The following is a 16424-nucleotide window of genomic DNA, read 5'->3' as shown; positions in this document are numbered from 1 at the left end:
CAGCAACTATTGTCATGCTGACCAACCTGAAAGAGAGGAAAGAGGTGACTGCTTACAATACTTTTTTTTACATTTACATTTACATTTAAGTCATTTAGCAGACGCTGTTATCCAGAGCGACTTACAAATTGGTGCATTCACCTTATAATATCCAGTGGAACAACCACTTTACAATAGTGCATCTAAATCTTTTAAGGGGGGGTTAGAAGGATTTCTTTATCCTATCCCATGTATTCCTTAAAGAGGTGGGGTTTCAGGTGTCTCCGGAAGGTGGTGATTGACTCCGCTGTCCTGGCGTCGTGAGGGAGCTTGTTCCACCATTGGGGTGCCAGAGCAGCGAACAGTTTTGACTGGGCTGAGCGGGAACTGTGCTTCCTCAGAGGTAGGGAGGCGAGCAGGCCAGAGGTGGATGAACGCAGTGCCCTTGTTTGGGTGTAGGGCCTGATCAGAGCCTGAAGGTATGGAGGTGCCGTTCCCTTCACAGCTCCGTAGGCAATCACCATGGTCTTGTAGCGGATGCGAGCTTCAACTGGAAGCCAGTGGAGAGAGCGGAGGAGCGGGGTGACGTGAGAGAACTTGGGAAGGTTGAACACCAGACGGGCTGCGGCGTTCTGGATGAGTTGTAGGGGTTTAATGGCACAGGCAGGGAGCCCAGCCAACAACGAGTTGCAGTAATCCAGACGGGAGATGACAAGTGCCTGGATTAGGACCTGCGCCGCTTCCTGTGTGAGGCAGGGTCGTACTCTGCGAATGTTGTAGAGCATGAACCTACAGGATCGGGTCACCGCCTTGATGTTAGTTTTACACAGTTACTTTCACTTTGCTTTGAATTTCTCTGTAATGTTATACCAGCACTAGAAATATATCAACTGTTTTCATTACACATTACTGATACATTACTACACTGATACTAATACTATATTACTACTACACTAATCCTATATTACTACTACACTAATACTATATTACTACTACACTGATACTAATCCTATATTACTACTACACTAATCCTATATTATTACTTCACTAATCCTATATTACTACTACATTAACACTAATCCTATATTACTACTACACTAATCCTATATTACTACTACACTAATCCTATATTACTACTACACTAATCCTATATTACTACTACACTAATCCTACATTACTACTACATTAACACTAGTCCTATATTACTACTACACTAATCCTATATTTCTACTACACTAATCCTATATTACTACTACACTAATACTAATCCTATATTACTACTACACTAACACTAATCCTATATTACTACTACACTAACACTAATCCTATATTACTACTACACTAATCCTATATTACTACTACACTAACACTAATCCTATATTACTACTACAGTAATCTTATATTACTATTACACTAATCCTATATTACTACTACACTAATCCTATATTACTACTACACTAATAATAATCCTATATTACTACTACACTAACACTAATCCTATATTACTACTACACTAATCCTATATTACTACTACATTAACACTAGTCCTATATTACTACTACACTAATCCTATATTTCTACTACACTAATCCTATATTACTACTACACTAACACTAATCCTATATTACTACTACACTAATCCTATATTACTACTACACTAACACTAATCCTATATTACTACTACAGTAATCTTATATTACTATTACACTAATCCTATATTACTACTACACTAATCCTATATTACTACTACACTAATAATAATCCTATATTACTACTACACTAACACTAATCCTATATTACTACTACACTAATCCTATATTACTACTACACTAATACTAATCCTATATTACTACTACACTAATCCTATATTACTACTACACTAATACTAATCCTATATTTCTACTACACTAATCCTATATTACTACTACTCTAATACTAATCCTATAGTACTACTACACAAATCCTATATTACTACTACACTAACACTAATCCTATATTACTACTACACTGATACTAATACGATATTACTACTACACTAATCCTATATTACTACTACACTAATCCTATATTACTACTACACTAACACTAATCCTATATTACTACTACACTAATCCTATATTACTACTACACTAATCCTATGTTACTACTACACTTTACACTATGCTGCTACACTTGTCTTTGCCAGAGTGCCCTCAAGCCTCCGAAGTCAAGCCATCTATTTCCACTTCCGTCTCACTTCACAATCTCTCCTTAAACAGAGGAGGTCATCTGTCTCCATGTGTGCTTTCCCCTGTGAGCAGTTCCAAGGAGCTTTACCCTGCAGAGAGAAAGAGAGAGAGAGAGAGTTAGAGAGAGACCTTACCCTGCAGAGAGAGAGAGAGGAGAGAGAGAGAGAGAGAGAGAGACCTTACCCTGCAGAGATCAATAAAAACAGGAAGGAAAGGAGATTAAAATCAGCTTTTGTGCTGCTCGGAATCGATGATTAAATAATGGCTAATAAAGCCCTCTAAGTCTTTATCATAATTAGCCAGCAAACTCTCGTTAAGTGGTTTTAGACTAGCTAATTCTGATTGACTGGCTGGCTGGCAGATTAAGCCCTCACATTCTTTACTGCACTCTGTGTCTTTCTGGTCACCTTTAGGATGGTGATGCATTCAATGCCACCCTCCTATACCCCTACAAATCTAGAATAGTCCTAGTAAGCAAAATTATGTTGAGAAGACGTCTAAAATAAGTATTTTCCAGACGTTGAAGTTAGGTTCATTTAGGTTCTGATTTGGTTCGGTCTGGAGCAGACTTGATTTGGTCCAAACATAAACGTCTATGATTGGCTCAGATTTAGTCCAATCAAGGCTGTTCCTACCGCATCAAACCTGAACCAAATATAAATGTCTATGATTGGTTCAAGGCCGGTCTGGACCGCACAAAAAAATTCAAATAAAAAAAACGACGCCTGGACAGGACCAAAAAAAAAAGACTTCCAAATTACGTTGGCATCTGTCTGTGCTTACTGGGGTGTAGCCTACAGTGTCAGCCCTCAATGGAATTTTATGAATGTCCATCTTTGTGGTAGGCCTACCATTTTTATAAAACAGGCAATTACATTGGCTTTATTAGTCCAGAATCATGTGACTAATCAATGTGGCTATTTAAGCTCTGAATATCAGCTACCCAACTTTATCAGGAGTTATCCTGAGCCTATTGGCAATGTGTTTACACAGCAGGAAATGCAGAAGTACTTTCTTTTTCACTATGTCATTCATGTTATCTCCTGCCTGTTGGCTACAGAAAAGGCCACATACTCTTTCTACCGTAGGCTATATCTACTACATGATTTACGTCAGAGAGTTTTTTTTAACAGAACGTTGGTGGAGCTCCGCAGCGCTGCGTCTCTCCAACAGCACCCTGGAGAGGCACCCTGGGAATGGACAAGATAAATATTTTTTTGCGCCCCTTCCTTTAACAAAGTGAGCACTGCTTATCACAGGGCGTCATCAGCGCTCACCTAATAAGCCCTTGTGCCACTGGTTGAGAGAAATACTCATTATTTTGGGGCAGAAATATGTGAGGTTTTATGTGTTGTTGGAGGGTGCGTCTTGGTCAGTTTAACTTGGAAAACGACGCCCTTGTCAATCTGCCGCAGTAGGTGGCCGCCTAATCCTGCCTAACGGGCGGGCCGGCCCTGGAGGGAGCTCTTCCTTCTCACTGTAATAGGTTGAAGAGTCAGGGGGAGCTAAGAAGTCAAGACAGATTTCCCCCCTGCGTGTGAACTAATAGAATCTAATACTACAGTACTGTCTTATCTTCTATACTATAGAACCTAGATGTTGTTATTGTAGGCTACACCATACGTCCTCCAGCTTGACCTACCATATATTCTAGAATGCACTGTAAACATGCAGTCTCCATGATAGCATAGCACTTAGAATGCACTGTAGACATGCAGTCTTCATGCTAGCATACCACTTAGAATGACCTGTAAACATGCAGTCTCCATGCTAACATAACACTTAGAATGACCTGTAAACATGCAGTCTCCATGCTAACGTAACACTTAGAATGACCTGTAAACATGCAGTCTCCATGCTAGCATAGCACTTAGAATGCACTGTAGACATGCAGTCTCCATGCTAGCATAGGACTTAGAATGCACTGTAAACATGCAGTCTCCATGCTAGCATAGCACTTAGAATGCACTGTAAACATGCAGTCTCCATGCTAGCATAGCACTTAGAATGCACTGTAAACATGCAGTCTCCATGCTAGCATAACACTTAGAGTGACCTGTAAACATGCAGTCTCCATGATAGCATAACACTTAGAATGCACTGTAAACATGCAGTCTCCATGCTAGCATAACACTTAGAATGCACACCAAATCATTTGTTTCATACCGTGTTGGGGTCAATGATATTTATATTCCTGTCAATTCAGTAAATACACAGGAATTCCAATTCTCTTCAATGCTTTTCAAAAAGGAAACTGTGTCATTGAAATTGGAATTTGGTTATTTATACTTTTCTGAATGAACTGGAATTAAAATGAAACTGATTACAACCCTGTTTTATACTAAGTTAGTGTGCTAGTATAGACATTGGAACATTCTCTATGATTAGAATCTGAGTGTCCTCTCATTGCTTCCCTGTTTTGTGTTTCCAACCACTAGGACAAGTGTTACCAGTACTGGCCAGACCAGGGCTGTTGGACCTATGGTAATGTCCGGGTGGCTGTGGAAGACTTTACTGTGTTGGTGGACTACACCATACGGAAGTTCTGCATACAATATGTAAGTTATTATTAGATGGTAATCATGCGGCTATTTAGATTCTAACAGTACTGTAGGTTTGGTTGGAAATGTAAGTGCTTGCCTGTCCTATACTTATTCACTTGTAGTATAATAAAGTACTATACTTATTCACTTGTAGTATAATAAAGTACTATACTTATTCACTTGTAGTATAATAAAGTCCTATACTTATTCACATGTAGTATACTAATGTCCTATACTTGTTCACTTGTAGTATAGTAAAGTGATACTAATAAGTATTTGACTGTAAATATGTAGTCTACAGACCTCCACAACACTGATGGACATACAAACTTAAAAGATGTGCTGTAAACTGTGTGTGTTTTTTGTGTCATGTGAATAAAGTAGACTACAGATGTAGGATGATAATTTGATCACTCTTTTGTTGCTGAGAATTTTCCTGCAAACCTGTGATTTTAAAAGCGTTTGTAATTTCCACTTTGATTTTTTTAGACTTGAATTGCCCAAACGAAAAATGTATCAACCACTACAAAAATGTCCTTTAATTATAATCCACATAATAATTCACATTTCCTGTTTCTGCAGGATTATTTTCCTGCTGTAGCAAACTGGCTCAAATTAAGATCCTACATCTGTACAACACAACACATGAACCACAGAGTCACAGACTATCAAAGTCTACTGTTGCTACTGATCACCAGTGACTCAGTCTTGTTGAACGACCCTCGGGCCCAGGGCCCCACGTCGGGGACAGGGTCTATTGTGTGTGCAGCCTGCTGGCCACCACAGGTGTTCCATGTCCCTGAGCTGACACTGCTCAGCGGTCATCTGTGGTTTGGCACAGGCAAGCCTGGTCTAATAGCTAGTACCACCTTTTCTACTTGCCTGGATGACATTATACTAGCCTACACTCTTAGAAAGGATGCTGCTATCGTCAACCTAATAGGGTTCTTTGGCTGTCCTCATAGGAGAACCCTTTGAAGAACCCTTTTTGGTTTCAGGTAGAACCCTTTTTGGTTTCATGCAGAACCCTTTCCACAGAGGTAGTATCTGGTTTATAGTAATGACTCTGTATGTAGTATCTGGTTTATAGTAATGACTCTAGGTAGTATATGGTTTATAGTAATGACTCTATGTACTATCTAGTTTATAGTAATGACTCTATGTAGTATCTGGTTTATAGTAATGACTCTAGGTAGTATCTGGTTTATAGTAATGACTATGTAGTATCTGGTTTATAGTAATGACTCTATGTAGTATCTGGTTTATAGTATTGACTCTATGTAGTATCTGGTTCATAGTAATGACTCTATGTAGTATCTGGTTTATAGTATTGACTCTATGTAGTATCTGGTTTATAGTAATGACTCTATGTAGTATCTGGTTTATAGTAATGACTCTAGGTAGTATCTGGTTTATAGTAATGACTCTATTTAGTATCTGGTTTATAGTAATGACTCTATGTAGTATCTGGTTTATAGTAATGACTCTGTATGTCTGTTCTGTGTGTCCTCTCCTGTAGCAGGCCAGTGACGGCACCAAGCCCTCCAGGCTGGTCACCCAGCTCCACTTCACCAGCTGGCCTGATTTTGGGGTGCCCTTTTCCCCCATCGGCATGCTCAAGTTCCTCAAGAAAGTCAAGACGGTCAACTCCTCCTTCGCTGGTCCCATCGTGGTTCACTGCAGGTACTTTATACTGGAGATGCAGTCTTTTAGACACATTTCAACTGTTGTACTGTACATAGTAACATGAAGGTTACTTCCCCACCTATCTTTAGGGAGAGAGAGAGAGAGATCTAACTGTCATGCTATGGTTCTCAGATGCTAGATAGAGTAGTTGACTCCTTGGTCTTCTCTGTTCTTTGTCTCTGCAGTGCTGGTGTGGGAAGGACAGGGACCTTCATTGTGATCGACGGCGTGATTGACATGATGCACCAAGAGCAGAAGATTGACGTCTTTGGTTTTGTGTCCAAGATACGAGACCAGCGCTCACAGCTTGTACAGACAGACGTGAGTACCGTAGGCTCAAAACAACAGGGTCACAACACTATTTCATGCAATGCATCATCAGTCTATGTTTCTCTTAGTACCAGGACTAGCAACTGTCCAAAAGTAAGCATTATCCTTCCTACTACTATAGTGTTGTAAATATGTATTTGTAATGTAAACTAGAAAATATAGAGGTCCAAGAACACCACACTTGATCTCTTCTTCTTCTTCTGCTTCTTCAGCCTCTTCTTCAGTTTCTGCTTCTTCTTCAGCTTCTTCTTTTGGAAGCAATTATCAAAGTGTATGGACTTTCATTCCTATTGTTCTAGTGCTCTAAATGTGTGTTTGTCTTCCTCTGTGGTCTCCAGATTCAGTACTCGTTCATCTACCAGGCCCTGTTGGAATACTACCTCTACGGAGACACAGAACTGGACGTGTCATCTCTGGAAGGACACCTGCACAAACTCCACAACACCCACGCCCCCTTCGACAGGGTCGGCCTGGAGGAAGAGTTCAAAGTGAGAGCCAGGGTCCTGTCTCTCTGACAGGGTTGTAGTTGATTAGATATAGCCCTTTGCTACATGCAGTTTAGAATCCTTTAAAGTCTATGTATGCTTATAATAGCAATTGTGGGCATTGTGTATAAATTATTCTATATTAGTTTGCATTGCCCTTGTTTTTGGGCCTCCCGAGTGGCGCAGCGGTTGTGTCACAACCAGCTGTGATCGGGAGTCCCATAGGGCGGCGCACAATAGGCCCAGCGTCATCGTTAGGGGAGGGTTTGGCCGGGGGGGTAGGCCGTCATTGTAAATAAGAATTTGTTCTTAACTGACTTGCCTAGTTAAATAAAGGTAAGAATGTAATGTCTTCTTTGTGTACATTTACACCCTGACACCACCTCCCTTATCGTCCAGAAACTGACCAACATGCGGATAATGAAGGAGAACATGAGGATGGGAAATCTCCCTGCCAACATGAAGAAGAACAGAGTGCTCCAGATTATTCCATGTAAGGAACGCCGGAAAAGTTCCAACACAACAAACTGAATGAGATCTGCTGTCCCAGAGTCCAGTAGCACTACATTACGTCATGCGGTATTCTTTAACTTGTGACAGATTGTGACCCACAGATTATATTGTGTTCATAACCCCTTTTAGAATGAAACGAGAGATATTATCAAATCCCTTATTCCCTTGCTTCTCTCACCTAAATTGCATTTGTGCAGAAATAGCCAGGGAAATCCATTGTATATGTTATTTTTCATATTTGGTATTCATATATTTAAACCTTGATGCATGGGACTGACATCGAGAGATATTTTAGCCAGTTGTCTTGTTGTTTTATCTGATAAAAACACAATTTGTTTTTGTTGTTCTTTAGGTTGAGTGATGCGTTTTTTCATTGCCTGCCTCTCATTTTGCAAATAGTGTTTGGGAAATGGATCTGGAGGAGCCTTTTAGTGTGCATCTCAAATGGCACCCTATTCCCTATTTAGTGCACTACTGACTACGGTCCATAGGGCTGTGGTCAAAAGTAGTGCACTATATAGGGAATAGGGTGCCATTTGAGACACTGGCTTTTAGGCATCTAATATGGGTGATCTATTCATAAATCAACAGTGACAGCATCACAGATGATCCAATTCCTTCTACCCCTGTTCATTTGCTTTTTCCTCAGACCATTCGATGTTAGGGCCGTTAGGGCCGCTCCTTTAGTGAATTAAGATATGTGTTGGTGTAATGGAAAGGGTGAAATTACAGTGACGTTTATTTCCATGGCAGTTTCCTAACGTCCACTAGGCGACGTGAGGCGACGTGAGTCCCTGTTACCATCTAGTAGGCACCGCGCCTTGCTAGGCGATAGCTACAGCTCCAAGGATCGCGGGTTTAATCCCAGTGCTTGGAACTCATTTTAAAATCATACATTTTTGACCCTATCCCAAACCTTAACCCTAACCTAAACCACCTTTTCATATTTGGTAGTCATATATTTAAACCTTGATGCGTGGGACTGACATTGAGAAATCTTTTAGCCAGTCGTCTCGTTGTTTTATCTGATAAAAACACTCATTGTTTTTTGCTGTTCTTTAGGTTGAGCGATGCGTTTTTTCATTGCCTGCCTCTCATCTTACATTTACATTTAAGTCATTTAGCAGACTCTCTTGTAAATAGTGTTTGAGAAATGGATCTGGAGGAGCCTTTTAGAGTGCATCTCAAATGGCACCCTATTCCCTATTTAGTGCGCTACTTTTGACCAGGGTCCATATGGCTCAGAATGAATGCCTTCACTTTTGCGCAGTTTGTTTCTGACAGCTAAAATATGTTAAAAAAAGCGTAATTAAAACGCCAACCCATGTCGTTATTCTGCAGTTACGATGAAGGGGGTTATTTTTTATCTGGAGATTGAGTTGCAATGCTATGTGATTGTTATACTCTGTATACTGTCTTTTGTAGTTATCTCCCGTTTTAATATGAATTTTAATCTTGAATTTATTTTTCAGATGACTTCAACAGAGTGATTATGTCCATGAGAAGAGGCCAAGAGTTTACTGACTACATCAATGCATCATTTATAGATGTAAGTAAACATTACAAAACTCACTACTACATCAATGAGTAAACGTGAATCAACGTCATATTTGTTGACAGTTCGTTTTTTTTGCGGTATATTTGAAGTATATATTCATACGCTGCAATCTGCAAAGTTTCAAGGAAGTTGTACCTGTCTGACATGGTGGTAATGACTGTACTGTATACTGTGGTGGGGTGTCCTCAGGGCTACAGGCAGAAGGACTACTTCATAGCGACCCAGGGTCCTTTATCTCACACGGTAGAGGACTACTGGAGGATGGCCTGGGAGTGGAAGTGTCACTCCATCGTCATGCTGACTGAACTACAGGAGAGGGAGCAGGTAGGAAGGACATTCATCAAAGAAATATCATTTAAACAATTCAAATTATATTATATATCTCTATGCTATTCACTTATTAACTACTGCAACTCAGTTGTCTACTGCTAGCAAGGATCCAAAACTAGGACCTCTTTGTTTTGAGTTATTGTAATATTGTACTTGGCTACTGTTCTTACATGTTGAGTTATTGTAATATTGTACTTGGCTACTGTTCTTACATGTTGAGTTATTGTAATATTGTACTTGGCTACTCTTCTTACATGTTTTGAGTTATTGTAATATTGTACTAGGCTACTGTTCTTACATGTTTTGAGTTATTGTAATATTGTACTAGGCTACTGTTCTTACATGTTTTGAGTTATTGTAGTATTGTACTAGGCTACTGTTCTTACATGTTTTTAGTTATTGTAATATTGTACTAGGCTACTGTTCTTACATGATTTGAGTTATTGTAATATTGTACTAGGCTACTGTTCTTACATGTTTTGAGTTATTGTAGTATTGTACTAGGCTACTGTTCTTACATGTTTTTAGTTATTGTAATATTGTACTAGGCTACTGTTCTTACATGTTTTGAGTTATTGTAATATTGTACTAGGCTGCTGTTCTAACATGTTTTGAGTTATTGTAATATTGTACTAAGCTACTGTTCTTACATGTTTTGAGTTATTGTAATATTGTACTAGGCTACTGTTCTTACTTGTTTTGTTTGAGTTATTGTAATATTGTACTAGGCTACTGTTCTTACATGTTTTGAGTTATTGTAATATTGTACTAGGCTACTGTTCTAACATGTTGAGTTATTGTAATATTGTACTTGGCTACTGTTCTTACATGTTTTGAGTTATTGTAATATTGTACTTGGCTACTGTTCTTACATGTTTTGAGTTATTGTAATATTGTACTAGGCTACTGTTCTTACATGTTTTGAGTTATTGTAATATTGTACTAGGCTACTGTTCTTACATGTTTTGAGTTATTGTAGTATTGTACTAAGCTACTGTTCTTACATGTTTTGAGTTATTGTAATATTGTACTAGGCTACTGTTCTTACTTGTTTTGTTTGAGTTATTGTAATATTGTACTAGGCTACTGTTCTTACATGTTTTGAGTTATTGTAATATTGTACTAGGCTTCTGTTCTAACATGTTTTGAGTTATTGTAATATTGTACTAGGCTACTGTTCTTACATGTTTTGAGTTATTGTACTAGGCTACTGTTCTTACATGTTTTGAGTTATTGTAATATTGTACTAGGCTACTGTTCTTACATGTTTTGAGTTATTGTAATATTGTACTAGGCTATTGTTCTAACATGTTTTGTTTGAGTTATTGTAATATTGTACTAGGCTACTGTTCTTACATGTTTTGAGTTATTGTAATATTGTACTAGGCTACTGTTCTAACATGTTTTGAGTTATTGTAATATTGTACTAGGCTACTGTTCTTACATGTTTTGAGTTATTGTAATATTGTACTTGGCTACTGTTCTTACATGTTTTGAGTTATTGTAATATTGTATTGGCTACTGTTCTAACATGTTTTGAGTTATTGTAATATTGTACTAGGCTACTGTTCTTACATGTTTTGAGTTATTGTAATATTGTACTTGGCTACTGTTCTTACATGTTTTGAGTTATTGTAATATTGTACTAGGCTACTGTTCTTACATGTTTTGTTTGAGTTATTGTAATATTGTACTAGGCTACTGTTCTTACATGTTTTTAGTTATTGTACTAGGCTACTGTTCTTAAATGTTTTGAGTTATTGTCATATTGTACTAGGCTACTGTTCTTAAATGTTTTGAGTTATTGTAATATTGTACTAGGCTGCTGTTCTAACATGTTTTGAGTTATTGTAATATTGTACTTGGCTACTGTTCTTACATGTTTTGAGTTATTGTAATATTGTACTTGGCTACTGTTCTTACATGATTTGAGTTATTGTAATATTGTACTAGGCTACTGTTCTTACATGATTTGAGTTATTGTAATATTGTACTAGGCTACTGTTCTAACATGTTGAGGTATTGTAATATTGTACTTGGCTACTGTTCTAACATGTTTTGAGTTATTGTAATATTGTACTGTCTACTGTTCGTGAACATGTCTTCTATTATTTGATGGTAATGGAATCACTCTGCTATCCAGTACTCAGTCTTAATCTCCTGACTGTGTCTCCTGCAGGACAAGTGTTTCCAGTACTGGCCCACAGAGGACTCAGTGACCTATGGAGAATACACTGTAGAGATGAAGGGAGACACTGTGTGTGACACCTTCAGTGTACGGGATCTGGTACTCACCTACGGAGCAGTAAGTTTCCATGGAAATACCCTGAGGTAGTGAGGGACTTAAAGCAATAGTTTATTGACACATTAACCTTAACCTTCTTCTTACCTCTAGAGGAGTCCATGATTAATCACAGCAATAAAGTGTTTGTCATGTTAGCATATTGCTAATCTTGTAACCCTCAACCCAAATTAGACGTTAACAGTCATCACGAGAAACTAGCATATTGCAAAAATTTGCATCCCAAACGCTAAACTATCTTTCCAAAACTTAGCAAATTGCAAAAATTTGCTAAAATGAGCTCCCAATGCTAAATGATCTGTCCAAACCTAGCATGTTGCTAAAATTAGCTCCCAATGCTAAATGATCTGTCCAAACCTAGCATGTTGCTAAAATTAGCTCCCAATGCTAAATGATCTGTCCAAACCTAGCATGTTGCTCAAATGAGCATCCTGACAGCTACATTATCTTTCCAAACCTGGGTTTCCATGTTTCAGGATAAGCAGACACGTCTGGTCCGCCACTTCCACTTTCACGGCTGGCCAGAGATCGGGATCCCAGCCGATGGGAAAGGAATGATCGACATCATCGCCTCGGTGCAGAGACAGCAACAGCAGTCAGGAAACCATCCCATCATCGTACACTGCAGGTAGCTAAGACTCTGACCCTTATCGCCATGTGGGGGAATGTTACTTTGGGAACACTTTTACACTTCACTGTTACCTAAGTAACACTTTTATACCACTTTAAATGTACTTCATAACAATTCTTTATTACACATTTACTGTTACTTTGGGAACACTTTATTATCACACATTTACTGTTACTTTGGTAACACTTTATTACACTTACTGTTACTTTGGTAACACTATCACACATTTACTGTTACTTTGGTAACAATTCTTTATTACACATTTACTGTTACTTTGGTAACACTTTATTACACATTTACTGTTACTTTGGTAACACTATCACACATTTACTGTTACTTTGGTAACACTTTATTACACATTTACTGTTACTTTGGTAACACTTTATTACACATTTACTGTTACTTTGGTAACACTTTATTACACATTTACTGTTACTTTGGTAACACTATCACACATTTACTGTTACTTTGGTAACACTTTATTACACATTTACTGTTACTTTGGTAACACTATCACACATTTACTGTTACTTTGGTAACACTATCACACATTTACTGTTACTTTGGTAACACTTTATTACACATTTACTGTTACTTTGGTAACACTTTATTACACATTTACTGTTACTTTGGTAACACTTTATTACACATTTACTGTTACTTTGTTAACACTTTATTACACATTTACTGTTACTTTGGTAACACTTTATTACACATTTACTGTTACTTTGGTAACACTTTATTACACATTTACTGTTACTTCATAACAATTCTTTATCACACATTTACTGTTACTTCGGTAACACTTTTTTACTTGTATAGTTTGTTGAGCATTCTTTATGCAAGACTGTTACTGTTACTAGCAACCCATTACAACAGTCACAAAACCCCAAAGTCACTGTTTTTCTTTAACGTTATGTTGTGTAGTGCTGGTGCAGGGCGAACAGGTACGTTCATTGCACTGAGTAATATCCTGGAGCGGGTCAAGGCCGAGGGCCTGCTGGACGTCTTCCAGACGGTGAAGAGTTTACGGATGCAGAGACCACATATGGTCCAGACCGTGGTGAGGACTTTGACACAAATCATCGTTTGTCAACCTGTTTTCATTTCCAAAGAATCCCATATTTTAACATAGTTTGGCCACACATCATAATTGACCAAGTATCTATCGGTCCCAATGCCATTTAATAGATAATATAATCATTTATTGTCCATTAAGTTTACACAGAATGGATATTTGTCTTTGGTGCTCTGGCTTACAGTAAAATGATCAAAACGGACATAAAACATCGACATTACACATAAAACATCGACATTACACATAAAACATCAACATTACACGTTGAACATTTACATGTTAGTTCACCAGACTCGTATTTAGAATTCTCCCTGATGGTTCTCAAATTCTTTCCCCAGGAACAATACGACTTCTGCTACCGGGTGGTACAAGACTTTGTGGACATTTTCTCAGACTATGCCAATTTTAAATGATGAAATATTTGCCTTACAAACATATTTTATGTTCAAATGTTGTTTTTGAAATACCAGTCGGTCAGGCTTTGTGTTATGTCCTTAGAAGGATTAAATGGTTTTCTATTTTGCTATGCACTTGTCCTTACTGTAACTAAAACTCCATCCCTCGCTGTAATATACTGTATGTCAATGGACGAAAATTTGTAAATGCCAAAATGTAAGATTAATAATGTATATTTCACATCATGTATAATAATTATTTTGTAATGAAATTCAAGTGTTTTTTTTTTAACCTTGAGTCTCTTTATTCACATATTTTAGTTGTTGTATGATACTGTACTTTTGTTAAAAAATCTCATTTATTCAGACTGAGTGTTTATTTTGGCTTTGACCATACATGTAAAGTTTCCTTTGAAAGTGTAGCTATTGTAAATGTTTTATGTATTGTTGCAGACCTTCCATTTATTGCATTCTAAGAACGTTATATGAACATTATTAAGATATTCTGACATGTATTGATGCCTTCTATCTGTGACTAGAGGTGATATCTGATCTATATTTGATTTAATTGGAAATAACCCTTTTTTTAATATTAAGGTCTTTACAATGCAAGTATTTTGAGGCACAATATCAAGAACACAAAAAAATATGCAAAGTAAGGATATCAAGTTACAAGGATAATAGTTTAAAACAACATTATAAAGGATTGTAAGAATTAGTTTCCATTAACCTGATGGAAGTAGTAGCCTACTTCAGTTCAGCAAATCAATATGCAACTACACATATAATAACAAAGTACCAGTAATACAGTAGTACTAATAAAATCAGTAGTACTAATACATTAATACTGCAGTTTTTTTTTATTTGTCTCTCCACGGCGGCAAATATTTAGCTAAAGCCACTGCACATATTCTGAAGCACATGTACATCACCGAGCATACCAGCAAGGAGTATTACAGATACATTATGTCAAAGATGTTCAATCTGAAAAGATACAGTCATCATGTGTATATTCATGTGTATTGCTTTAATAGCAGTGGGATACATATTTAAATGTATGCAGTCCTGAACTGTCCATATCTTTTAAAAGTGACGTGTATTATTTGACCTAATAGGAAGGTGTCTGCTGATGCAGTTGCCAAAATAACTATAGGACTTAAAACACAATTCATTCTGATCTGACGCAACAGTCAGTGTGACCTGTAAAATTAAAAGATTTAACGGAAGTGCATCTAAATGAACTCGAACACAAATATAAATACGTTAAAAAAAACAAAAAAAACCCACAAAAGATGGGCATATTTATTTAAAATAACGATCCTCAATCTGTTAATTATATATCCATGTAAATGCCATAGCTTAGTATTCAGACCTCAGTGCCGTTATAGTATACTGGCTACCACCAATCTCATGAAATACAATTATCCTCATTATGTCATTACACCATTTGCATTGTTGTGAAAGATTAGGACAGGAGGTTTCCCCAACGAAACATTACCTCATAAACTCCAGCAGTGCTTCAATACCAGTTTTATAAGGGCTCCCTTTGTATAGGAATGTGAAATCAATCCACCTGAATGCCAAGGGCCCAGAAGCCCAGATACACACCCCTCTGTTTCTTTATGACATGTTGATACAACGGGAGGATGAACTAACCATGTCTGATACACAGTGAACAGGGATGTTTAATAGTTGGGAATATGGAATTGTTGGATGCTTTGTCAGATGAGAGTTGTTGTTCTGGTGGAATGGCCCAACATAATCTCTCTCTATCTCTCTCTCTGTCTCTCTCTCTATCTCTCTTTCTCTTTCTCTCGCTATCTCTCTCTTTCTCTTTATCTCTATCTCTCTTTCTCTCTGTCTCTCTGTCTCTGTCTCTCTTTCTCTCTCTCTCTCTCTCACTCTCTCTCTCTCCCTCTCTCTCTCTCTCTCTCTCTCTCTCTCTCTCTCTTGTTGTTTGATGAAGATGGAGGGTGTTTTCAGGTCACACCTCTTCATCTTTAGTTTTCTGCTTTTCATTGTCTCCCTCTCTTGGATTCTCAATGTCTTTTAAATGCCATGTTGCTATATTAAATTAATTGAAAAACCTATCAATTGACTTCCATGTGATTCAACACTGCCATCTAGTGGTGAAGAAGGGGCATATTATTCAGTTATATTATGATTTATGTAAACCAGTAGATGTCACTGTTAAGTTGAATGATCCTATATCGCTCCAGAGTGGCAAAGTGGTCTAAGGCACTGCATCTCAGTGCAAGAGGTGTCACTGCAGTCCCTGGTTCAAATACAGGCTTCATCACATCCGGCCATGATTGGGAGTCCCATAGGGCGGCGCACAATTGGTCCAGCACCGTCCGGGGTAGGCC

The 16424-nt window shown here is 37.8% G+C and overlaps 1 protein-coding gene across 4 annotated transcripts in view; it reads left to right on the top strand.

Moving 5' to 3' along the window:
• The window catches only part of LOC106592985 (receptor-type tyrosine-protein phosphatase epsilon), a 175381-nt gene extending 159233 nt beyond the window's left edge, over nucleotides 1-16148 (top strand). For all 4 annotated transcript variants that reach the window (XM_045701143.2, XM_045701141.2, XM_045701144.2 and 1 more), the window contains 12 exons: nucleotides 1-44; nucleotides 4646-4765; nucleotides 6270-6433; nucleotides 6622-6757; nucleotides 7105-7254; nucleotides 7651-7744; nucleotides 9237-9313; nucleotides 9512-9646; nucleotides 11832-11957; nucleotides 12431-12582; nucleotides 13513-13648; nucleotides 14002-16148. The exon at nucleotides 1-44 is cut by the window's left edge and continues 54 nt beyond it. In XM_045701143.2, the coding sequence (XP_045557099.1) occupies nucleotides 1-44; nucleotides 4646-4765; nucleotides 6270-6433; nucleotides 6622-6757; nucleotides 7105-7254; nucleotides 7651-7744; nucleotides 9237-9313; nucleotides 9512-9646; nucleotides 11832-11957; nucleotides 12431-12582; nucleotides 13513-13648; nucleotides 14002-14076 (1409 nt within the window). In that variant the 3' untranslated portion in view covers nucleotides 14077-16148. The remainder of the gene's footprint in view (nucleotides 45-4645; nucleotides 4766-6269; nucleotides 6434-6621; nucleotides 6758-7104; nucleotides 7255-7650; nucleotides 7745-9236; nucleotides 9314-9511; nucleotides 9647-11831; nucleotides 11958-12430; nucleotides 12583-13512; nucleotides 13649-14001) is intronic.
• The last annotated feature ends 276 nt before the right edge of the window (nucleotides 16149-16424 follow it).

The sequence above is a fragment of the Salmo salar genome, chromosome 18, assembly GCF_965601325.2.
Source record: "Salmo salar chromosome 18, fSalSal1, whole genome shotgun sequence".
Classification (NCBI taxonomy): domain Eukaryota; kingdom Metazoa; phylum Chordata; class Actinopteri; order Salmoniformes; family Salmonidae; genus Salmo; species Salmo salar.
The sequence above is the reverse complement of the archived record's forward strand: the minus strand, read 5'-3'. Positions and strand labels throughout refer to the sequence as shown.